Source organism: Aulonocara stuartgranti, assembly GCF_965226115.1.
Source record: "Aulonocara stuartgranti genome assembly, chromosome: 3".
Classification (NCBI taxonomy): Eukaryota; Metazoa; Chordata; class Actinopteri; order Cichliformes; family Cichlidae; genus Aulonocara; species Aulonocara stuartgranti.
In genome coordinates, this window is record NC_138941.1 from 58363532 (window position 1) to 58390569 (window position 27038).

Genomic DNA, 27038 nt, shown 5'->3' on the forward strand with positions numbered 1-27038 from the left:
CAACGATAGTATTCAGGGGAAAAAAACCCAAACATTGCATATTTTTTTTTATCATAACTCTGGTTTCATGTGGCCGATCAACACAATTTAAAAACTGGAATAAAGTTCACACTTTTTCCGTCAATTGTTCCGTCTGTCCTGCTCACATCTCCAATGGTTGTACACGTTGTCATTAACGTGGCTTCACTCCACATCAGTCACGCCGCTCTGCTAGTTAAAACACCGGTGTCGGCACATAAGGACGCTGTCATAGCCTGTTGACGACGTTGATTAGCTGCGTATATACGAATGTGAATCACATTATTGGCTGGAGCAGCCAGTCACCGGTCACTTACTGACTCACATTGGAAAACAGAATGAATTGTTAAAGTATTTATTTTAATTTCAATTCAGGTTAGATTTTTTTTGTGTGCAGAGATTGTGCCAGCAGTGCGCGATTGCATATGCGCGCAGCTTAGAGGGAACATTGGTTATAGCGCGTTTTCATGTGGTTAATAAGGCATGTGTCGCCACAGTGTAGTCATTTTATTCAGCCACACGATGGCGCATTTAATGATGGTTAGAGACAGTGAATTTCTCTGCTTGTAGTATGACGTTACCACTGTGTTTAATCTGAGTTCTCTGTATGTTACTGTTGAACCCAGTAATGTAATATTTATTGGTTTATATATTATGTCATGGACATTATATGGATAGATGGATGTGTAACTTTATCTTACTTTATATTTTGAGTTTATATTAGTTGAACCAGTGGTGCTGTAATATATTTGGTCAAACGGCAACTTATTATTTACTACAGACTATTGGCAACATTGAGCATTGAAGTGACGATAAACCAGCTGACTGTGACAGTTCAGCAAAGTGGAAACCTCTTGTCCTCCTTCCTGTGTTCTGACCGACACACCATCTTGTTAGCTGTTGAACCTACACCACCCCTCACCCATTACTCCTCAATAAACACAGAGGAGAACAACCATTCACATCTATGAGCAATTCAGAGTAATCTGTAAACCTAAACTCCCTAACTGCAAGTCTTTGGACTGTGGTAGGAAGCCAGATTATCTGGACAGAACCCGTGCAGACACGGGGAGAACATGCAAATCCCAGCCAGATGGTGAATTTGAACACTAGACTTTCTTGCTTCTTGGAAATGGTGCTAACCACCATGCAACTGTGCCATGTTTCACGGTTTTAGATAACTGACAGCCTGGATTGGTCATTAAACAGCACTGGTTAAACAGTCTCGGCAGTCTCTGCACTTTGCATTTTGGATGAGGAGAGCACAGTTTTCTCCTCCATCATCTCCACTTCCTACTGAGGCAGCATCAAACGTGTGCTGAGCAGCTGTGTCTCCATCTGGTTTGACAGCTTCAAGGCCTCAGAGACGAAATCACTGCAGAGAAGATCATCAGGACTTCTCTTCCATCCATCCAGGAAGTCGAGCACAGATGCTGTCTCAGCAGAGTCCATAACATCATCAGAGAAAGTTGCTACATTTCTGCAAGTCAGTACTTTCTTTGAATGTCAACATGAATTATAATTTTGTTCAATGTATAGAAAAAGTTCCCGTTTCAGACATTTGTTAACAAATAAACAAAATAATCTCTTTCATAACTCTTTACAATACAGAGATAAAGAGACATTTAATAGGAACACAAAGACACATATGACAAATAAATAACAAATAACAAATTCAAACCTTTTCTTTAATGTCCTGCAGGTTCTTTTCAGCTTCCTTCCTCCTCTCTTGTTCCTCCAGGAGTTTCCTCCTTGAAGTTATTGGCAACTGAGAGATGGTAAACAAACAAAGTACAAATACTTGTTACTGTACTTCAGTAGAATTTTCAGGTATCTGTACTTTACTTGAGTATTTATTTTTCTGAGAACTTTTTAAGTTTACTTTTGCGCCTTGGATATTCATCACTTTGAGCCTCCAGACATCAAACCAATTGGAGCCAGAGGATGTCGCATAAATACAGATGACATGTGCCAAAGTCAGGGGTTAAAGTGTGTGTGTGTGTGTGTGAGGGGGAGGGGGGAGGGGGGGGGGGGGGGGCTAGCACATGACTTTGTCACACAAAACGGGCTCATTATTACTTTTGGTTTAACAAAACTGAGTTATTATTTCAGGTCACTTCAAACATCAAATTACTTTGAGCATGAGCGCTAACATATGAAAGGCAATGCTGTTTGTTTATTAATGACATGGAGATTTTGCATAAAATGAGATGAAATAGATACCAGAGGCAAAACTGAGTATCATAGTCAGGAGTTAACGTTTTTTACTTTTTGTCTATATTGCGGTACTTCAGCATCGAGCCAGGTAATTTCAAATGAGATATTTCTGTCAGCTCAACAAACATCAGCAGACAAAACATATTTGTGTGCACCAAAAAAATAGTTTCTGTTCATCTGGACGTTTTCAGTGGGAGAAACGTTTCGTGACTCAACCAAGTGACGTCTTCAGTCTCAGCTGACTGCAGGTTTCCAGCTTCATAAAGTTACTACATGAGCATGAAACCACAAACAGAACTATTTCTTACCGAAGACGATTAGAAATGCTGCTGTATTTCACAGACACTGAAAAGAAAGAGCTAACTTCACTCAGAGATGGAGAAATCACACTTTAACCTCTTTATTGCTCATCTTCTGTTCAGAGGAAAAGTCAAACCCTCTACAATGTCGCTCAATCTCTACTTAAGTAATTCAAGCTAATTACATTTATTAGAATTAAAATTTACAGTGAATTAATGTTTGTATTCCCATTTACTGATATTATTATTATTATTATTATTAGTTAGCTTTGCACAAAAATAGCAGGTAGACACGTCCAAAGAGCTACTTTTACTTTCTTACTCTGAGTACATTTCAGAGACTGTACATTTTCATTTTTACTTGTAAAGAAATTGAATCAGTAGTTCAACTTTTACTTAATATGTTTTAACACTAGTGTTTGTATTTCTACTTAAGGACAGAATGTCTGGATCTTGTCACCTCTGGTGTCATTAGGATGAAGATTTGTGTCAGTCTGTGGGATTGTACTCTTAATGTTTATATTATCAATGGTAATTATGTGAAGGTGCATTTCGGGGTTTGTTATGGAGTAACACAAAACTAATACAACACAGTGTAATGGATTACTTACTCCAGGTAATAAATAATGTAACACATTACTTTAAAGTGTAATGTGAATTACAGCATGAGCGCAACACTGATTAAAGCCACAATCAATAAATCTGCACATATGACATAAAAAACAATGATGCTATAGAAAAACTTGTTTTTCATTTGTGGGTTGTATTTTTCAATATGTTTTTTTTAAATTAATCAGCACGCCTATTGTCTTTGTTGGTGATGTGTGTTGTCATCAACCAAAGTCCAGGAAAAGCTTGATTATATAAAATAATTTCATAAGTAGCAACATTTTTACTAAAATAGAGACTGTTGTGACATTACTGAAGTAGTAATCTAATAATGATAAATGAAAACACACTGATGTTTTCACATTATTTCTGCTTCATTCCTTTAATATCAAAAGAGAACTCTTTCTACTCACACTAGTAAATGCACATAAGGCACATAATGTACATAATGTCTGTGTGGTAACTGTGTGCGTTTTTTTTTTCTTTTTCTGTTAAGCATTATTTCAGGTAGTTTTATTGTTAAATCCTGATTAGTATTTAATTTCATTTTTGAAAAACAGTAAACATTTTGATATTTAACTTATTTGTGTTTATCTACTCACGTATGAAGTCTGCTTCTTAGTTTTGGTAGAAGAGCTGCTGGTATTGAGTAGCTCTGTCTCTCTGGCTTCTTCAGAGGAACCTTTATCATCTACTGAGTCAGTCTGATCCTTTGGCCTTCTGTTGTTCTCTTTTTGAAATTAAAATTAAATAAGAAGGAAATGCCCAAACCTGGATTAAAATATTAAACCTCTCATAAGAGTCTCAATGAAAACATTGATTTATAGTAGTGAAAAATAATAATTAATCAGTGACTTACTCATCATGTGTTTCCTCTTCCTACGTAAAAGAACAACAGCTGATAAAATTAACAGGATGATGCAAAGAGCCAAACTAACAGCCAAACCGATGATGACAGCTGAAGAACTGGACGGGATCTCAAAGAAATCTTCTAAAATCATTAAAAAAAAACATTTCAAGAAAACTGTAGTTCAGATGTTCAAATTCTTCCTTATCATAAATGTAATAATATAATTTGAACCTGGAACATGTATGTGTGTCTCTCTGCTCTGGTTGGTGTTCCTCTGTTGGACTCTGCAGGTGATCTTGTTGCTGTGTCTCTTCTCCACAGTCACTCTGCTGCTGACAGTATAGAGGTCATCAGGACCTCTGAGGGTCTCTGTAGGTCCAGCAGAGAGGAGGTTTCCCTCAGCGTCCAACCACAGCAGCTCAGGCTCTGGATACCAGCCTGCAGACTCACACTGTAACACCACTCCTGCTCTGTTTTTGTCAATCCCTGATAAACTGATGACAGGTGAGGTGGCAGCATCTGATGCTGAGCAAAAAGAAAAGTTTAGAAAAGATGTTAGTGGGTGGGAAAAAAAACTCCCATTATGGGCAGTAATTCACAATTACGAAATTATTATTATTATTGCAAAATTCTGATGCGTTTTATTTTTTCTCTTTGTGAAGTTAATATATAAACATTTCTGGGATAAAATCTTTCCTCGACCTACAAAATTTTTAATTTTCACTGTAACTAAATCCACTACACCATGAACATATGACGTGTATCTACTTACCAACCACAAGCTTAACAAAATATTTTTTCTCCATTAAAGGAATGCTGCATTCATATGTTCCTTCATCAGAGAGTTTTACTCTGGAGAGTTTCAGTGAAATGTTTCCACGCTTCAGTTCATTGATGAACAGTGATGCTCTTCCCCTGTACAAAGGATTTCTTGTATTCACCAGATCCTGACCGGATCGCCACACATGGACAAATCTTGGGTTCAAGTCAGATCGTGTCCACTCCAATATCTCAGCTGTCACATCCTCTGCAGGCTCCACGTGACACGGTAAAATAACATCATCATCAACTAATGCAACTACTGGTTGATGTGGACCAACCACCTGAGACTCCACTGTAGACAGGAGATGAAAGAAAGAAAGAAAGAAAGAAAGAAAGAAAGAAAGAAAGAAAGAAAGAAAGAAAGAAAGAAAGAAAGAAAGATGTGTTTATTAATTTCTGCAGCCAGTTTGAATGCATATATATAGTTAAAGATGACACTCAGCATTATTTTTCTTTCTCGTTTTAAAATTTTTGATGAAGATGAAAATGTTAAAAACATGTTTCACTAAAGAATTAAATAATTAAATAAACACTTGCAGGCAGGCAACAAATCATAAAAATCAAACTATTAACTACTCTTTGTACCAAATGTAACATATTTGCACTATTTTATTTATATGCACTGTAATAAAAAATACTACTCATGTAACATCAAACTTACCTCGATTTAAGTGTATTAGAAGATGGAAAATGAAAATACTGAAGACTTTGACTGGAGAAAGGGAGAGTCCATCTTTCTGTGGAAGCATCCTCCTCTGAAAATACATCAAAATAAATACAAGTGTGGCCACAAGAGGTCATTAAAATCAACTTATTCAAGACTAAAAACATATTTTACATGTTACATGTTTTAATATGTCAAGTACTGTCATGAGGCCTTCAACATGCACTTAGCACTATAACTTCCCATTAACTCCAGAGTTAAGGCACCAGACATTTTGTTACTGATTAAAGTGAACACATTACTTCACATTACTTCACGTTAGTGCTAAATTGCAGCCTAGAGAATAACTTTTGGTCAGTGTCATCTTTAGCTTTGAGATGAACTCTGTCTGCTGCTGATTGTTTTGATTGTGTAATGGGCCTCAAAGAAAGCTTAGCTATCAGATAATAAGGTTTCATAAATAGGTACTGTATTGATCCACAAGGGAAATTGGTTTGTTACAGCAGCAGGATAAAGAATAAAAATAGTGCAATCTGCAATAAACAACAAATAAATACAAAGTGATCAGATCAAAATCTGTGTTTATAGATTACAAGTTCAGAGTTGGATAACCATATCTGATGTTTGCACATGTTCTCCTTTATTTCAAAAGATATCCATAATAAAAGTATTTTAAAATGTATTATTTATTGTTTTCCATCTCATAATTTTCTGCACATGGACAAAAGCTGGCCTCACCATAAAATGCATAAAATAGCCATTTATGAAAAGTTGGAATCACAACTGGTAAACTTCAGCCAACAGAGACAGTTTGCTGTGAGTGTAGACTGTAAATTGACTTTTTAGCTGCTTGACTGTGCACAGCTGCTGTAAATCAGTCAAATATAAAATATTTACAATGTTTTAATGCCTTCAGTTTTCTTTACACAAACAGAAGAAAAAATACCTGGAAGAATGACTCTGCACAGACCTCTACAGTATACTTTCACTTTCAAAACTTTCTTTTCTGCTTTCAAATGAAATATTTTAAACCGTTGTCATTCATTTGTAAAATGTTTAATTACATTTACACAGATTTATTTATGTCAGTAAAATAAATTATACTATAATCAGACTTTATAACTAGACATCAGAAAAGCATGTAGTACTTAAAAATAGACAATTTGAAAGAGACTTACTCGTGGAAAGTTGTGTGAGCCTACAAGGGTGACGTTTGAAAATCATTAACCTGCTGGCCTTAACTTTATTATCTCCAGATCCCTCATATATGCTCAGAGTTATGCAAAAAATAAACCGTGTTAATCAAAGTGTAATGCTCGAAAAATCCATTTAACATCCATTGTTGATTCTGGTTAGTTGTACAGTGTGTCAAATGGTGAACTTTGAGCCTGTTATAAAATAATCAAGATGAAACCATATCCGTCTTTGCAGTGTTCAAAAAGGGGGAAGAATTCACACGGTAGGTGTTATCTCAGCTATCATAATGAAGGTGGCAGTAGAGGACTGAATGCACACTGATCAGATACTCAGGTTTACCAATGACCAAATGAATCTTTCTGAAGCTTGTATTGAAAAACGGTTCATTACTGAAAGCTTTTCTAAACAGTCCTCTTTGGTGACATCTGGTGACCAAAAATATGAAGAGCAGCTTGCGTCTACAACTTGAAATGAACTGCTTCTTTATGATTGCCCACTCTACAGAGCTGGGTTGCCAGCTTCTGTTTAATTCCATGTGACATTTTTGTGAACTATCAGGGTACTGTTGTGGTGTTTTGAACATGTATTTTTAGGGGTGAAAAAATACATGCTGTGTTTATTTGATTAATAAATCAAAGAGGAGAAGAGGGAGGTCTGGGCCTCTTTGCCTAGGCTGCTGCCCCCACGACTGGGCCTCGGATAAAGCAGATGAAGATGGATGGATGATTTTGATAAATAAATATGTTTAAACATGTGCCGTGCTGTGTTCCCACTTTGCTTGTGACTTTTTTTTCTTTTTGTTAATAGATATTAAAATAAAATACATTGTATTGTATATTATTATATATAGTCTTATAATAGGTTGGGAGTATGCTTATGCCGTGAGGTCTTTGCCTCTGATCATGTCTCTAACCATGTTAATTAACAGGTTTGTTTATATATAATAAAACTTATATGTGTAGTGTATTTTTATGTTTGTTTTAGACCTGTCTTGCATACAGTGCCCTGCAATGATATTTAAGGAATATGCTACTTGTAGTCAACTCTTTTCACATTTGTAAACCTCATTTCAGTTGGGTACATACTTATGGGCTCAAAATGTGGTCATAAATATTTTGTACTTGTAAATCAGGACTTGTATGTGTAAAAAGAATTTGTATGTGTAAAAAAGATTTGTGTGTGTAAAAAAGATTTGTGTGTGTAAAAAAGATTTGTGTGTGTAAAAAAGATTTGTATGTGTAAAAAAGATTTGTGTGTGGACTTAGCCAAAAAAAACCCTGCAAGTTACAAGTACGAATTTTGACCCTATTTTTCTTCCTTTCATCTGATTGGTCAATGTCATGTCAATCACAAATGTAACAATCCAATCAGAGAACAGATGGGTTTGGCTGTCGAGGGGCGCTTTTTTTGAACTGCAGGTCTTTGAAGGGAATAAATGCCCTTTTACAACCCAGCGTTTTCCTTCATCACCACGAAGGAAAACAGTCTGTGGTCGTCCGAGTTTAGTGATTTTTGTGTCACAGGTCTACGTGTTTAATACAGGGACTTCCACAGCCTTTTCAACAGCGCTGCGGACACGGGGGGCAGTGTTTTGGAAATGACAGTCTTCATTATAAAGCTTTCTTTGTTATGAATTAGCATACATGTTTTTATTGAACATTTGAAGAACTAGCAAAAAACCCCCACAAACTCTTGTACTTCACATAAAGTCAGAGATAAAAACGACAAGGAGCAGGTGCATCTAGTACAGGTAGAGCTGCTGCAAAATCCCACAGAGCCCAGCAGCCAGCAACAAATTCTGGATCCTTTGCTTTTAGTTAGCAGTTAGCATTAGCAGCACATCCTGCGTCCGATGTGAAAGGACTTTTACTCACAGCAATGGTCCCGGGTCAGCCCTGACTTTGTGTTAAACTAATCCTAAAGTAATAATGGTATTTCTAACCACTGACATACCACAACTTTATCCTTTCAACAGCTGCTGAAAGTAAGGGGACCTAACTGCTACGGATATTTATATAGAAATTACCCTTCAAGGACCTGCAGTTAAATCCACACACAACTCTTTTTTATGCACGCACAAATCTTCTTTACACATACAAATCTTTTTTACGCACGCACAATTTTTTTTTACACATACAAATCTTTTGTACGCATGCACAAATTTTTTTTACACATACAAATCTTTTTTACAAGTACAAAACCGATTTACAAGTACAAAATATTTATGACCACATTTTGAGCCCATACATACTATGTTACCTTCAACAGCAACTTAAATAGTTGGATGACCTATTGCAGTGTATAAGAGTAATTCTGAATCACATATTTTAATATACCGTATTTCCGGACCATAAGGCACCGGATTATAAGGTGGATTAAGCAAAACAAAACAGTCAGATAAGTCAAACTTTACTAAAGTCATTGTTTTTGCTTCCTTTACTTCTGTACCAATGATTCATTAATGTTGAATTCTCTTGCAGCTGCTCTATTCCCATGTTGTTGCAGTATATTAATGACTAACCTTGTATTGTGGATGGATTATCTCAGTTGTTCTCCTGACTGAAGTTTGGTCCGTTTACAGCATCCTCCCTGCGATCGCATTTGTCCCTGACCATCAGGAAGGGTTCCTGTTAACTTTTATCAAGTGGAAAAAAGTTAGTGTTCATCCTCCAGCTTCACTGTGTTATGCTTTATGTTATGCTAACATAGCTGTGTCACTAGCGATCACATAGCACATCATTATATACCAGCTAGTCCAACTTCAGTAATCGTACAAAAGTCACTGCTGTTTACTTTTCTGTCTTCATTTATGTTGTAAGTGATAGCAAAGCCTGGATGTTAAACTGAATTGTTACACCTGGAAAAGCAGCAACGCTGATCATTTTATTGAAGATGAAAGAATTTGGACAGTTTTTACCTCTCAGTGATGCTTCAGTGTTCGTTTGACTTTGGGACCTGAAATGGACAGAGTTTTGGACCCAGATTACTCAGAGTCTGCCAGGCTCCTGACTATGGTAGCCGTAATGCTCCGACAATCCATCAAGCAGTGTGGCTTTGTAGCTTACCAACGTCCTACTAAAACATTTTTTGACAGATTTTTGAGCGCCATGTACCACATAAAATCAGTTCGAGGTCAGTAAGAACAACCAGAATTCATATACAAGGCGCACCGGATTATAAGGCGCACTGTCGATTTTTGAGAAAATTAAAGGATTTAATAGTTTTTTAATAGCGCCCCATATAGTATTTTATATTTGCCAAATACATTAAAGAAAAGCACAAAGGCTCAGCCAAGGCTGGAGGTGACCCATCAAACACTCACCAGGAGCTTAGACTATGACCTTTTATTTTGAAATTAACCTGCTCCATAGCAGTGTAACTTAAGTAGTGTCTGTTGCTCCAAGTACAGTGGGGCAAAAAAGTATTTAGTCAGCCACTGATTGTGCAAGTTCCCCCACTTAAAATGATGACAGAGGTCAGTAATTTGCACCAGAGGTACACTTCAACTGTGAGAGACAGAATGTGAAAAAAAAATCCATGAATTCACATGGTAGGATTTGTAAAGAATTTATCCGTAAATCAGGGTGGAAAATAAGTATTTGGTCACCTCAAATATGGAAAATCTCTGGCTCTCACAGACCTGTAACGTCTTCTGTAAGACGCTTTTCTGTCCCCCACTCGTTACCTGTATGAATGGCACCTGTTTGAACTCATCATCTGTATAAAAGACACCTGTCCACAGCCTCAAACAGTCAGACTCCAAACGCCGCCATGGCCAAGACCAAAGAGCTTTCGAAGGACACCAGGAAAAGTATTGTAGACCTGCACCAGACTGGGAAGAGTGAATCTACAATAGGCAAGCAGCTTGGTGTGAAAAAAATCAAGTGTGGGAGCAATCATCAGAAAATGGAAGACATACAAGACCACTGATAATCTCCCACGATCTGGGGCTCCACGCAAGATCTCATCCCTTGGGATCAAAATGATCATGAGAATGGTGAGCAAAGATCCCAGAACCACACGGGGGGACCTGGTGAATGACCTGCAGAGAGCTGGGACCAAAGTAACAAAGGTCACCATCAGTAACACACTACAACGGCAGGGAATCAAATCCCGCAGTGCCAGACGTGTTCCGCTGCTGAAGCCAGTGCATGTCCAGGCCCGTCTGAAGTTTGCCAGAGAGCACATGGATGATACAGCAGAGGATTGGGAGAATGTCATGTGGTCAGATGAAACCAAAGTAGAACTTTTTGGTATAAACTCAACTCGTCGTGTTTGGAGGAAGAAGAATACTGAGTTGCATCCCAAGAACACCATAACTACTGTGAAGCATTGTGCTAATGCCTGACTATTACACTCCCACAACTGATCATGGATGATATGCCACCTTCAGTATAACCGGTTTGTTTTTACCAGCATGAACCACAAGTCTTTGAATTAGTGCTCCCTCTCTTTGAGCTGCTACTATATTTTCCTTTGAAAGTAGAAAGTGAGCTCTCTAGCTTTGATTGACAGAGTGCAGAACAAACCTGATGAACTAACCCCTAAATCTTAAAATCAACCAAACACCTCCAGACTTTCAGGATTTTTTTCTGAGGAGGAAACTGACTCTGCCCTCAAACAGCTGAAAAGTCGTGTTAACTGATAATTGTCACAGTTCAACACAGACAGGTGCAAACTCAGTTTAATCTATGGAAATCCAGAAAATGTGCTTCATCTTCAGTCGTTTCAGACAGCTGGGCTCCTGAGTTTGTATCAGTCATTTTCAAAGAAGAAACCGAAACAATTCATGTGAGTTGACTCCACCCACTCAGCAGCAGTCTGTGGGTACGTGGTTGTCATGACAGTAAGAAAATCTGAGAAACCTGTTGCTGCAGTGAGTCAGCTCTGTGTTTTATCTCTATTTGGCAAATACGTTAAAGAAAAGCACAAAGACTCAGCCAAGGCTGGAGGTGACCCATCAAACACTCACCAGGAACACAGATCAGCTTAGACTATGATCTTTTAGTTTAAAATTAACTTGCTCAGTATCAGTGTAACTTAAGCACATGACTAAAACTGAAAGCTCAGAGTTTAAGTCACCTTGATGAGACAAAGTCCTGCTTTGAGTGCAGGTCTCTGCACGACTCCAAGAACAGTTCTTTATAAACATAAACACAGCTTTTCTCACACTTTGCTGCTACATTTGGAGCTTTTTGGGAGCTTTTAACAACTGACAGATATTTGTCATCTCGTATGTGCTCACAGTTTGACAAAGAAACAACAGTCTGACTTTAGAGTTTATTCAGGAAGATGTAGAAGTAGGTTCTTTTTTGTTTGTTCTCTGACTAAAAACTAAAGAAAAACAAAACAAACAAACAAGAAATCAAATAAACAAATGAAGGCAAAGACTTACCACAGAAAAAGACCCAGACTCCGACACTGATCCAAACTGTCAAAGTGAAACGACTTGCTGGAGCCGAGCAGGAAACAAAAACTGAGGCAATGATTAACGAGTCACTGCAAACCAGACACTCCGGTCAGATCAGTTTCTAACGTTCATTGCCTTACACTGGGGCGTGCAGCTCGGATCTCAGCTGACCCTTCTCACCCTGGACACAGTCTGTTTGACCTGCTCCCCTCAGGCAGGAGGCTCCGGTCCATTCGCACCAGAACCTCTCGCCATAAGAACATTTTCTTCCCCTCTGCTGTCGGACACATGAACAATAACCGTATGACTGTTCCCACCCCTAACACATGACCCTACGCTGTGTTCACTGCATCATTCCATGTTTGGCACTGATCACCACCTGCACTCATGTATATATCATGTATATATCTATCTACTTAGCACTTTTAATTCTTACTCTTATTTTTATTTTCATGTCTATTTAAACGTAATTTATAACAGTATGTTTGCACTGAAGCACCGCAGCAATTTCCTAATGTTGTAAACCTGCTCAACATTTGGCAATAAAACCCTTTCTGATTCTGATTCTGATTCTGAAAGTCAAAATAACGATAATGCTATATAGAGCCCATTATATGTCATCATTGGTATACAAATACAGGCCATTTACCATTGGTACTGAAAGCATGTAGGGAATGATACATGGGGATTGTCAGTATCAAGTTACTTTGGACCTCTGATGTCTTCTTTAGGGTCAAATAAAGTCAAACTTTCATAAGATGTACTTCATATATGCTTTAAATTCTGCTGCCTTTATATTGGTGAAATGTTTCGTGACTTTGTTTTGTGCATTACAGTAAAAGGTTACAACACTTAAATACAAAACAGTACATGTACAATGTTCCTGAATGTTTTTTGAGATAAATTGTTTTTTATCAAAACCTTTTTTTCACTTTTTTTCACATGTTTGTTATTAAAAAAATTTATGAATTTCACTAAAAACCAAATCAGTGCTGCACATATACTATGTCCACATAAGTGGAAAATAATCATACTCAAAAATATGTCACGTATGTGAGATTAGTTTTAAAACACTTAAAAATTCACTCATCCATCTTTTGCAAACAGTTTGTTTGGCGCCCTCTGCAGGCCTGGAGGACATTTACAGTAAGAACTTTTATTCTTTGACGGAGGTCTCGGGTAGAAAAGGACAAGGTAGGAAGTGGGGTGAGAATGATAGTTTGTAACAGGGATTCCAGTGGGTGACGATCTTGAAAAACTAAAGTTTTTTTCGAGTTAAAAGACTATTAAGATCAGTCAGTGGGGAAAGATTTGATGATATTGAAGTTTCAAGATCTTACCCTCCAGAAAAAGTCAAAATAGGATGCTATGTGTTTCATAGTTAGACCATATATCCTTCCCCCTCTTAGATGCTACAAATGTCAGCAATATGGGCTTCTAGCAGCAGATGCAGAGGACAGCAAAGGTGTCCTAGGTGTGGGGATAACCATAGGTATGATGAATATGGGGACAATGCACAAGATAAATGTTGTAACTGTGGGGAGAGCACAGGGTGACATGTGTGGGATGTGAAGCTAGGAAGAAGACCATGGATGTGTCATTTTTGTAAAAGAAAGTATTCAGTATAGAGCTCTAGCAAAAAGTATGCAGTTGGAATATATTATGATTGAAACATGGACAAAGAAAGGAAGTATTAAAGTTGGATACATCCATAAAGTGGTATGGTGTGGAGACTTTAATGCTCACAGCACAGTATGGAGTAATTATAAGGATGAGAATGAAAATGTAACCGAGGAACTCATGAAAAACTAAAATTACGTATGTTTGAATGATGGAAGTGGAACAAGAGTGAATGTAGGAGCAGGTACAGAATCAGTAACTGATCTCACTTATGTTTCAGAGTCACTAGGCAGGCATTAGTAGAGGGAACGTAATTAGAGATAACACAATAGGCAGTGATCAGTATCCTATAATGACAAAAATAAATTTGATGTGGAAGAGTATGAAATGGGAGCAATAGAGATGTGGAATTCCAGTAGTGCTGACTGGCTCATAAGTGAACAGCAGTTACAAAAAGCTGATTTACGTGTTGATGCTGATGATTTAAATTTATCTGTGCTGTGCCATTTTAGAAGCAGCAAATCAATTTATAAAGAAGAAAGGAGGTAAGGCCAAGAAGAAGATCGTATCGTGGTGGAGAAATAAATGTGATGAAGCAATTAAGTCTTGAAATGAAGCTTTCAAAATGTTGAAAAGAAATCATGGCACTCAGAATCCTATTGAGTATAAATGGTTACAGGGTCATCCATCCATCCATCCATCTTCATCCGCTTTATCTGAGGCCAGGTCGCGGGGGCAGCAGCCTAAGCAAAGAGGCCCAGACCTCCCTCTCCCCAGCCACCTCCTCCAGCTTATCCGGGGGAACACCAAGGTGTTCCCAGGCCAGCCGAGAGATATAATCTCTCCAGCATGTTCTGGGTCTGCCTGGAACACCTCACCCAGGAGGCGCCCAGGGGGCATCCTTGTCAGATGCCCGAACCACCTCAGTTGGCTCCTTTCGATGTGGAGCAGCAGCTGCTCTACTCTGAGCCCCTCCCGGATGGCCGAACTTCTCACCCTATCTCTAAGGGAGAGGCCAGCCACCCTTCGGAGGAAGCTCATTTCTGCAGCTTGTATCCGCGATCTCGTTCTTTCGGTCACTACCCACAGCTCGTGGCCATAGGTGAGGGTAGGGACGTAAATCGACCGGTAAATTGAGAGCTTCGCTTTTACACTCAGCTCCCTCTTCACCACGACGGACCGGTGCAGCGTCTGCATTACTGCAGCTGCAGCCCCAATCCGTCTGTCGATCTCCGGCTCCCTTCTCCCATCACTCGCGAACAAGACCCCGAGATACTTGAACTCCTCCACTTGGGGCAGGAACTCATCCCTGACCCGGAGTGGGCACTCCACCCTTTTCTGGCTCAGAACCATGGCCTCAGATTTGGAGGTGCTGATCCTCATTCCCGCTGCTTCACACTCGGCTGCGAACCGTTCCAGTGCGAGGTTACAGGGTCGTTTGATAAAAAAAAGAATGATAAAAATGCAAAGAAAGATTTATGGAGAAATGTTTGTAATTCAGTGGGAAGACAGACTAAAATAAATCAAGAATGGTCAGTGATATGGTCAGAGGTAAAGAACAGACATTGGCTGAGAATGAAGAATTATTAAGACTAGAGGAAGATACTAATGATTTACTAAATATTTCATTTACAAAAAAGGAATTGAACAGAGCACTTAAGAAATCCAGGATATCTACTTCAGAAAAAGACCAGATCTGCTATATAACGATAAATCACCGTAGCGAGGCATCCGAGGATGCCTTACTAAGTCTACTATAGGATTTGGAAAGGTGGGAAACAAGCACAGAGTGGGAAGGAAGCAGTGATAATCCTGATACGCAAACCAGGGAAAGATTATACAAAACCAGGGAACGATAGACCAATAGCATTGACTTCTAACAAATGCAAACTAATGGAGAGAATGATCAATGATAGATTGATGTATTACATAGAAAGTAAAGGCTCTATATCACAGTATCAAAGTGGGTTTAGCAGGGGATCTGATGGATCCAATTTTATGTTTAGAAAACTAAATTAGAAAAGCACAGGTAAGTAAAGAAGGTGTAGTAGTATGTTTTGATATTGAAAAAGCATGACTTGATGTGGAGACATGGTTTATTAATTAAGTTGTAAAAAAGGCTGGTACAGGTTGGATTTTCAAATGGCTGAAGGATTTCCTTTTGAATAGATAAATACAAGTAAGCATAGGAACGACATATTCTGAGAGTTATATGGATGAAAATGGATGCAGATTTTCACCTGTGATTCATGGTGTGTATGAAAATATAGAAGGTGGAATAGAGTATTCACTTTTTTGCTTTTTTGCAACTACTGGTTAACCAACCACCTGAGACTCTGCTGTAAAAGTAGAGAAAGCACGGAAAAAAGATTTGTTTATTTATTTCTACAGTTGGTTTAAATGCTTATATCAAAGTTAAAGATGACACTCACCATAGAGCATTATTTTTCTTTTTCTTTTCTTTTTTTTTTGGTGAACATAAAAATGTTAAAAACAGATGTTTCAGTAAAGAATTAAATAAACACATGCAGGCAGGAAACTAATAAAAGCTGAAAAGTACAAATTTACTATTTGAACCAAATACAACAAATTTGCACCACCACCAGAACAAACTTTTGATCAGTGCTATTTCTATTCTTGAAATGACCTCTGTATGACTTTTCATAGACACATACTGTTTTGATCCACAATAGAATAACTCTGCCCAGACCTCTACAGTATGCTCTAACTTTAAAAACTTTATTTTCTGCTCTGCACTCAAATATATAAAATCTCGATGATTCTTTTCTAAAACATTTAATTACATTTAAAAGATTTATGTATGACAGTGAAATAAATTGTACTATAATCAGACATCAGAAAAGCATGTAGAACTGTTGCGCTCCTAGCCTAGGCATGTAGAGACGCACATAAGATTTGGGGGGGAGAAGCAAGTACCCACCCTGGTTCCCAATCCAAACAACCAAACGTGGTTATGAGTTTTAAAAAAAGGTGATTTTATTCAGTGTCAAGAAGCATAGCTCCTGGGTGGACCCAGGCCAAAATAATAAACAAAACCAACTAAGTCCCGCCAGTGAAACACTCACTAAACCCTAAGAAAGAAACAAAACAAACAAATGACAATGACTATCCCTCGCTTCCTAGACCAGAAACAAGAGAAAACAGTTCAAAACAAAAACGCGGCTCACCGCTTCGCTTCAGCCTATGCACACATAAGCACTGGACTCATATCTACACATTTGGCGGCTCTCAGGGAGCACGCTTCCACATATACAAAATTACACAAAGAATTTGGAAACCAGGGCAAGGTCTGAGTCTGCTGTCAACCAGTTCACTGTCGCTCGCTTCTCTCTCTCCCAGCAGCTGTCAGAGCGGCTTTTTGAACCCAGTCGCATGGTCCGTGGTCCAATCAGCAGCTCACTGCTCTTCATTGGAGGAAGGACCTGCAGAGATTCTTAAAACACAGTAAAGAAACACAGCACAGCAGCTAACACAGATTTCCTATGGCCACAGGCCGTAACAAGAACCTAAAAATAAACAATTTGAAACAGATGAAACTGTGGAAAGTTGTGTGAGACTACAAGGTGTCTGAAAATACTTAACCTGATGGCGTTAACTTACGTTGGCTTATCAACTCCAGATCCATCATATATGCTCAGATTTATGGAAAAAAAATTCAAAGTTCTTGTTAATCAAAGTATAATGCCGGAAAAATATTAATTTATCAGGTTAACACTCATTGTTGAATCTGGTTAGATCAGGTATACAGTGTGTCAAATGCTGAACTTTGAGCCTGTTATAAAATAATAGAGCTGAAACCATATCTGTCTTTATGGTGTTCAAAAAGGGGGAAACATTCACATGTGATGTGTTATCTCAGCTATCATACTGAAGGTGGCAGCACAGGACTGATCTTTGAAGTACACACTGATTCTCAGGATTGTTTTATATCATCTGTGTGAAATGCACTTCACACACGTACACACAGATTTCTTTATCGCCAGATGCCACGTTTATTTTTAGTTTTCATTTGTTGTGACAGTCCACAGTCTGACAGCTCCGGTCTCAGCTGATTCTCAGCTTCCCCTCTGCTTAAATAATATTACGTACTGGCAATTATAACTTAAACAATCGTTTGTATATCAGATTTCAAACAAAGTATATGCAGCAGAAATATGTCTCTGTCCTGAGACCTAGTGGAGCTCAAAGACAGATCTAAAAATTATTTTTATTCATTTGTTGACATAAAACAACTCATCAACTTCTTCAGGTATCAGTGGTTCAGTGTACAGAGTATGCAGATGGGAGTTGAACAGCTGAGCCTGAAGAAGAGGTTTGATCTGTTTGACCTGGCAGCAGGTCGGCAGATCAGTGATTTCGTAGACTTGCAGTATACGTACAAAGGGTCTGCCTGCACCAATTACATGTTTGCTAAAATAACACAAACACATTCTTTTCTGTTAGAAGTGAAGTGAACTATCTAATACTAGCAAAGTCAAGCAGTTTCTTTTATGTGGACCTCACTACGAGTTTCATTTCCACCCGTCTCCCTTTCTTTTTAAACATAGGCTCCTATTATCACTATTAACAGAAGCATCCTACCATCTTACTGCTCAGCATCAGCTAGCAGCACCTGGACCAAACCAAATGATGAAATAAGGAGGGGGAGGCAGGGTCAGAGTGACTGGATTTATTGTTTGCTGCAAAAAACCAAAACAAAACAAATTCTAGGAAACAAAACTCTTTCTAAGTACCTCGTGAAGCAAAAATAAAAAAGACTAATTGAATGTTCACCTGTGTTCTAGATTCCAGTCAGTCACAGGCCCTTAGAATCATCATCACTCAGTGTTTGAATACAAACAAGGCTGAAAAACGGTTATGTTTGATTTGTCATATAGGAAACAGCTAATCACATGTAATAAAAACAATAGAGTATGTGGTTTAAAGAGACTTCACATGTGAGACATTTATAAATACAGTTTATACTTTGAATAAATATAGATGATGCATTCTCAGTCTTTCTTACTCTGACTGAGGGCTCATAGCTGTTTTTACTACAAGCCTCATTGATACAATCACACAGACGTTCATAGAGCATTTGGTGTTTAAGCAGTTTAACCTTCCCTCACACTCTGGTGGATGCATTTGGGCAACGTGGCGTTTAATATCTTTCTTAAGGACACTTTGACGTGCAGACTGGAGTAGAGGTCGATATTAATCTTAAACTGGTGTTTCATCTGCAGATTGAATTTAAAGGAAGCGATAAATACTCAAAACCTAAAACAAAGACACAAATATATTGTAACTCACCTGTATGTAAAGAATAGTTTCAGCTGGACTTGTTTTTGCAGCTCGTGGTCAGTATCAAACTTCTAACTGCTCTCTTTGTCCTTTACCTGCTCTCTGGTAGAACCACAGTGAGTCAGGCTTCATGTTATTAAAGTCAAACTGCAGGAAGAGGAAGTTTTCATCTGCAGTACAGAGCAGCTGTATTTCAGGCTCAGACATTCAGCTGCAGGACAACATGAAGATTACAGCTGTCGGCTTCACAATGTGTGAGTTCTCTGGTTTTACATATTTCTGTGTACTTGAATAAAACTTTCACAAATGGTTTTAACAGCATTAACATTGGAAACTTATTTAATTACAGTGTTTCTGTCAATCTGGTCGTTGTCATGTTTGTCAGTGTGTTCACAGTTTGGATTAAATAAAACTCACTGAAGGTCTGACAGATTAAAATGTCATCATTTATAAATATTTCAGCAGGAGGTCGTGTGCAGAAGTTCATTTGTAACCGAGTTTATATTTGCAGTAACAAACTCTTTGGCTGATAATTTATTTAATTTTTCAGTGTTGCTTGTATTTATTCTGCTGGCCACACATGTTGAAAACAGGGGTAAGCAGCTGAGCAAGTTTCTCTTTTAACCCTTTACAGCCGGTCGGAGCGGGCACGCTCTGTTTTACATAACTATTTTTAAATCCCAGTAGCTCTGCAACCACGTAAGCTAGCGCAATAATTTTTTTTGCATATGAAACCGGAGGAGTTGTACTTACATCTTATGCCATCAGCTTGTCCTAGGTCACGGTTTCCTTCCACATAAAGCTTTGCAAAAACTGCATAAAAAGCGCTTGCAGGAACAAAAACATAATATTCCAGAAATACGCTTGGCCGATCCGATCAGCCGTTCATAACACTTCCTACGGTGGAATAGACGTCAGCGCGAAGTTTTGCATGTCCGCCATTACCTGCCTGAAACCGGAAGTGACGTCATTTTCACAGAAATGTAGTTTTTTTTTTACCATCAGGGCCTCAGGGCCTATACTGGTCTTTTTAAAAGTTAACTTTGACTTTTTGTGTCGTTTCTGGGATGCTGAGGACTCATATTGCACTGCTGGAAATAGTTGCACTTTTTTGCAATTTATGTAATTACTATGCACTTAATGAATACATATTATTAAAATCTGGGCAATAATGGTTGCATTGATGTATAGCAACTTGAAATGCTCCCAAAAATGGCTCCACAGCATGTAAAGATATAATATAAGCTCTGGCGGACTTGGTCCTATGGTAGGTCTTAAAGGGTTAAATCAAACGATTTTGTCAACAAACCTTTGTTTACTACAAAAATGATTGATTGTTCCTTTACTCTATACAGTAACGTCATTTGATGTCTTTCTGGTTAAGATGCTGCGTTTCGCATCGTCCCAAAAAGACTGCAGTTCTTTGAGCTGGAGTCTGTCTTCTTTCACTGTGAGGGTCTTGATGGAGCTTCTCAGTTAAAAGGCATCAGAAATACAGAAATACTCATTTCAGTGTGTGATGAGAGCTCACCAACACTACTGTGTGCGATTCATCGAGCCTATGCAACAGACAGCGGTGAATACTGGTGTGAGACTGGAGCAGGAGAGAAAAGCATCAGTGTCAACATCACAATAACTCGTATGTTTAACACTCGAGTGACCGAAATATTTTATTATGAAAAGATGACGTCATTTATAACCTGATGGATTTATGTCATTCAGAAACATTTTCTAACATAAAAATGTTCTATTTGTATCTATATCTATAGTATTCGGAACTATTATTAGTATCATTTATTGTAAACAGCATTTAACTTACTTATTTTAATGAATCATAATGATTCCATTCAAATGTTGCCTCAATATTGATGAATCAAGCCACAGTATTTGTTCAGTCTTATGTACTATTAATAAAAATTAACATTAAAATGAGTGACTATCAATGAGTCCATGGCAGCTGTTAACTAAAAATTGTTCCACTTATTATTTCAGTGTTTTGCTTGTTTGGTTTGAAATGTTACAGATTTCTGTATCAGATAAAAAGTCTTGTTTTTCAGCTGGTTCTGTCGTCCTAGAGAGTCCTGTTGTCCCTGTCAAGGAGGGAAACAATGTGACTCTGCGCTGCAGGAACAAGACAAAGACTTCAAACCTCACAGCTGATTTCTATAAAGATGGCTTCCTCATCGGGAACAGCTACACAGGAGAGATGACCATCCACAAAGTTTCCAGGTCTGATGAAGGACTCTACAAGTGTAAGATGTTTGATACTGGAGAATCTGTTCTGAGGGCCTCTGGATGTCTGGAGTTTTGATCTCCTCCATACCTGCTTCATGCCCTGGAGGACGGGGCTGTGGCCCCCCCACACCCTCTAGCAGATCATTACATGAAGGAACCTTTTAAAAAAACAAGCACGTCCATGCTCACAGGTGTACACACGGGTGATCACACCCACAAACTACACCCTTTTTGGCTCCTACCTCAAAGCACACTGTGTTCTGTTGATCTTATGTGCTGCACAATAATGTTTAATATTTAGTATTTACTGTCATATTCCCATATATCATTGTGATGTTGTTTATTCTATTACTTTTGTTCTCTTCTGCTTGTTTTCCTTTTTCTTTCTCAACAGGTGATCCAGGTGATCGATGTATGCATTTTTTTTCTTTTTTTTTTTCTGCCCATTCTGTTGGTTTTTGTTTTTTGCCCTTCTGCCCCGTCCTCTTCTCAGCTGTTTCTCTTTCCCTCTTTCTTTCTCCCCTTCTTTCCCCCAGTCAATTCTGTCCCGTATTCAGCAAGTGAAAATAAAATAAACAATAAAAGGTGAATCAAATAGACCACAATGGCAAGGCTGGGATGGTCAGTTTGGTAAAGTAAATCCGTTGGGCATCTTTCTTTGCCTTTAGACAATAATTCTGATGGCAAAAGAGCCAAATGGGACAGGCAAAAAAAAAGAAAAAAAAAAGAATCACCAGAGAGCTTGTTTTTTTCTCGTTTGGCTCTTGACAAAGGGGGTCGCACTTTTCTCCTCTCCCTTATATTTCCTGCTTGGCTTCTCGTGTCCATGTCTAGTCTCGTCTGCTTCTCTACTTTTGCCCTGGAAGAGTCTCACGTTCTGTTCTCTAAAACCTAAAAGAGGAATTATGGATTTGATCAACTGGTCCCTGAATGCAATTGACACCCTCTTCTCAACGAGAAGCTTGGGCTCATGTGAACCCGAGTGTTCTGGAGGGACATTCCCCGCCGGATACACGATGGACTGGTGGAGGAACTGGAGGGTCATATGCCTGGCGGGACTGTCGATCGAGGACGTTGAAGACATCTTATCGGAACCATGATAACAGGGTTCTTGATGATTGGAGCTGACTTTGCCCTGGCTTATCGAAGATTAAAGAAAGTGGAATCAGCTGTTCAAAACCCCACAAGGCTGCCCGCTGTAAATGAAATGATGGGACGAGTCATGACTTCTTGAAATGGGCTCATTGTACGGAGCACGGATAAGATCTTGGAGAAGCTCACGGTCTCCAACGGGAGATTGAGAGACCAGTGATGGACTGTTAGATCAACTTTAGAATTGACATGCAGTTGTTCACACTAAAGGAAAACCACCATTATTTCATGCGGCTACCATATCGGCGCCAGCTGAGGTTTCAAGGCTGGAGCTGAACACAAACAAATTCTCTCCCTGATAACAGACTGTGTTTGGATTGTTCCTTCCCAACAAACCCCCATCCTGGATTCCAAACACCTTCGAATGCTTATCTCCAAGGCCGAGGTCAGACAGCAGGTCTAAGTCCCAGCGCTGGATTAATAGCGCTTGGCAGGATGGCTGTGTCTACATCGGCTCACCTCTCACCCCCTTACCCACCCCAGTTGCTTGTCATGTGGTTTATGGTGTTGTGATGTGGATATGTTCGTGCTCTCTGTGCAGAGAAGTCTTTTTTGTTTTCTGTTCTCATGCTGACCTCCCATAAGGAGCCCAGTATAAGCAGAGATCTCCTTTTTTTCCTCCTCCACTTGCCCATTGCATTGTACATTTCACTGTTTTTCCAAATTACTACCTGTCCTCCAATGTCATGTCTTTGTATGTATGGTCAGGCGGGGTCCAATTTCACTGCAGGTGTAAACTTTGCATGTGACAAATAAAAGGCTTGATTGATTGATTTACTGTCACAGGTACAAATTCAGTCATTTTAATTAAGACATTAATAGCTAGAATTAATCATAATTAATCATAATTGAGTATCGAATAATACCTTAGTATAACTAAGTGAAGCTAATCAGTTTCCCATTCTGTCATTTAGAGTTAAACCTTATTTGTTTTACAGCAGATGTATTTTCATCATTGCAGCACTTCACAGAGAGACCTGCTCATCTTCTTGTTCTGTCGTCCACGTGTTCCTAATGCTGAGGACTATTTTCACCATTGTGATGGTGGTTCTGCTGCTGTTGTTAGTGGGATTACTTTACTTTGGAAAACTCAGTGTTACACAGAAATAAATGGTATTTGCATATAAAGACTAATTCATGACTGATGGAGAATGTTCGGGAAGTTTTAACATTTAGAGAATGAAACAGTGCAGAAAACTGGACAATCATAAGAGCTACACTATGACAGGTGAGCGCAAATATTGTAAAAATACTTTGACTTCATTTTTCTTTACTGCAACCTTTTTCTCCTGCAGTATTCAGCTGATTGCTGTTAAACTCTGTCATGCACAGAAGAGTTTAAAACCACAGGCCTGCTGAGCATGTTTAAAGACCTCTCAGTATCTCAGTTTACTCAGCGTGTAGTGATTTTAGATGCTGCAGACACTCGAGTAATTTTAGCTTCTTAGAGACAAACCGCACGAGAAAACGTTTGTTCACAGCAGAGTTAAAATACTTCAGTGTGATCATTTTAATGTCAGCTTGTGGCTTCAGAATTCTATATAAACCTTGTTGCTGTAAACATGTCAGCGTATCCTCTGCAGCTAAATAGTGAGCATGGCAAGAATAATAACTTATATATATATTAACATATTTTAAAATGAATGTGCCCAACAGAAGGGGCGTGGATGTCAGCTACTACTTGCATTTTATTCGTTCATCTTTAGATTTGTTAACTGTTTTTAAAAAAATGACAAAAAAATATAAAGACAATCTCAGTGCCATGCACTCGACTGTTGGAGATTTGGGCCTGGCTATTGTTCCCTGCTGAAGAGCGGCCCGACACCCAGTGAAGATATAATGTATGAGAAAAGAAAGAAGCAAACAATATGTTTATATACAGCACAGGAAAAATGAGAAAATGTTTTGGAACTTTATTTATTTTAGTAATAAGTTTATTAATAAGAAATTTAGTGTTAAAAGATCAAGATAGTGTTTTTCCGTTTCTTACTTCAATTAACATTAAAATTCAAACTTATATAAAAATGTTTTTGCATCACAATAACACAGATACAACATTACAGTTCTATTTGTCGGACACAGAAAAATGAACACAATATTAAACACACAGACACACAAATGTTCCTAGAATAGTGTTTTAGCTCATGAGTTGTTACCTGATCAATTATTTATTTATCAGTTGGTTTATTAACTTAAAATATGTTTAAAATCTTTCAAAAAACAAAATTAAGTTAAAAAATCAGCAGTGCATTTTCAACATATTCTTAGTTGATAAGGTTTATTAGTTTTTCTGTACAACTGAACAAAGACTGAACAACTTTAGTATTTGGGAATTTTAGATGGATGATAAGAGCTTTAGCTTACTTCACTCAAAGTGTTACAAGTTGAACAACTGATTATTTAAACATGAATCAGTGACATAACAAACAACAAGTTTCTCCATGATGAAGCTCTTTGACTTTTTGACTCCTCAGTTACATGTTGAGCAACTTCTGGATTAGTTTTGATTGGATCATCTCCGAAAGCTAAAGGGAAATCGGCTGCTGCGGGAAACCTGTTGGCAGAGATCAATTAGTGTCCTTTGTTTGTAAATACAATTCATCACATCTGTAAAAACTACAGTCAGTAAACTTGGAAGACAGATTTAAAGTGTTTGTCCCAACACCCTCAGCTGCCCTGTAATATTAGTTTTGTTTCTATAGAGCAAAGTATAAAGTTCAGTGACTATGAGAGTAAAGGTTTATTTGAGGACTTCTGCTCAGAAGTTTATTCTGACAAAAAAAAAAAAGAACCAAGTTTGTGTGAACCTCGAGGCACTTTTTAAAACAGAAAATTGATAAATGAGGAAGTAACAACAGTAAGTATGGAGATAAGAAACAAACCAAACAGAGCAGAATTCTTAAAATAATGTCCAACCATCCTTCTACTGATTATCAAGGTAAACAATGATTTAAAAATCTAAGTAGATGGCTAAGATGCTATGGCTAAAGAAAAGAAATTAAAGGATGTAAGAAAGTTAATTAATTAAGATTAAGAAAATTAATCTTTAGCAAAAAAACCAAAGGGCATCTAAGGTGAGTGTAAGATGATGAATGTAAGGACTCCCAATCATGCTTCAGTAAGAAATGTACCCATAGTGATGCACATGTAGGAACCTGTTATATACAACATGTAGAAAAGAGAGATAATAGCGGGTGATTGATTTGACAAAGATTTACCTCAGTTTTCTTCTTCTCCTCCTCGAGCTGCTTTACCAACTGAAAGACAGAAGAGAGATAAAAACAAAGCTCGGATTTGCACTATATTCACCACAATTCACTAAAGCTCCAGTTACAGCTTCACTTATACTTAAATATAACTGGCCTGATGTAAAAAAACAAAAACTCCAGAGAAACATTTAAATTTCCACTTAACTCCTCCCAACAACAGTTTAAACTCTTGTCTGTTTATAATTTCTGTTTTATTACAGAAGAGTTGATGGTTTAGTTTCTCACGATTGTTTTCATGCATGCTTCAAGTTGTAATTTCAGTATCTGTATCTGTACCATATAAAAAGAGATGATGGGGAAACGTCACAGTAACTTGTTATGTTGGAAACCTTTTGGTTGAGTTTGGAAAAGATATTTAACCCAGAGAGTAACTGGGGGTTACATTACACCTGAATATAGCATAAATAGTGCTGCTCACAGCTTGTGAACATCTGCTCTGCCACCTCCTAGCAGATCTCAGTCTGTACACCTGACCCCACGAAGAAAAATGAAACAGGTGACAGTGTCAAACTTTAGCTATTTGTCAGGTGAGGCACCTTTGCACCTGACTAACAAGTGCTCTGCAAACCTTAAAGCTAACAGGTGGATTTTCCTGTTTTATAATTGAAGAACCACTGACTGCTTCAGAGATGGACAGCGAAAGTGGACAGTAGAGCCTTGTTTTTTTTTATATAAATCTCATTGCTGCAGCTATGGGCAGTACAAAAGTGCCGTCTTAGTTTGATTAGTAGTTAGGTTTTTTCACTAGTTAACTAACACAAACTAATGTCTAATAGTATGGAGTGCCAGGACTGCCATAATGAATTAATTAAATACACCATTAAATAATTAATTAAATGTGTCAATAATTAATTAAAATTGGAATTAATTAATTAAATAAATAGTTATGACACATGTAATTAATTAATTATTGACACATTTAATTAATTATTTATGTATTTCACATTTTAATTAATTATTGACACATTTAATTAATTAATTATTGACACATTTAATTAATTATTTATGTATTTCACATTTTAATTAATTATTGACACATTTAATTAATTATTGACACATTTAATTAATTATTTAATGATATATTTATTTATTTCATTTTGGCAGTCTTGGCGCCTGGCTCTCATCATGAAATAATTTTATATTCATAAACCTAATGTGCAGTCGTCACCTTAGACAAGAACACTGAGAGTGCGCTCAGAGATAAAATAATGAACTGGAATTAAAATGTTTATTTTCTGTGTGCTAAATATCCAAGTTAATGACTTTCAGCATTTGTCTTTTTTTGAAACATTTTTGAATTTTTTATGTTTAGAAGAAAATTCAGCAGGATTATAACAGAGAGATAAAATCCCTGATTTCTGGACTTTAGTTTTTT

General features: G+C 37.9%; 2 protein-coding genes across 2 annotated transcripts in view; both read right to left on the reverse strand.

Moving 5' to 3' along the window:
* Positions 1–27038, reverse strand: part of LOC309701815 (uncharacterized protein) — a 125621-nt gene that overhangs the window by 47863 nt on the left and 50720 nt on the right. The window lies entirely within an intron of this gene.
* Positions 1079–12332, reverse strand: LOC309701833 (butyrophilin-like protein 10). The gene is made up of 10 exons (XM_082526107.1): positions 12072–12332; positions 9594–9631; positions 9198–9310; positions 5477–5570; positions 4766–5107; positions 4225–4518; positions 4003–4134; positions 3746–3873; positions 1700–1786; positions 1079–1498 (listed from the first exon to the last, which is right to left on the reverse strand). Exons 4-10 carry the CDS (start codon positions 5562–5564, stop codon positions 1478–1480), a joined length of 1092 nt encoding a protein of 363 aa, XP_082382233.1. The 5' UTR covers positions 5565–5570; positions 9198–9310; positions 9594–9631; positions 12072–12332; the 3' UTR covers positions 1079–1477.

Excerpts from the sequence above, each read along its gene's own strand:
- LOC309701833 (XM_082526107.1), bottom strand. The coding sequence starts at position 5,564 with ATGCTTCCACAGAAAGATGGACTCTCCCTTTCTCCAGTCAAAGTCTTC. Across the intron at positions 4,519-4,765 it reads TTTTGTTAAGCTTGTGGTTG|CATCAGATGCTGCCACCTCA; the intron begins GTAAGTAGATAC and ends CTTTTTGCTCAG. Across the intron at positions 4,135-4,224 it reads GACACACATACATGTTCCAG|AAGATTTCTTTGAGATCCCG; the intron begins GTTCAAATTATA and ends TAATGATTTTAG.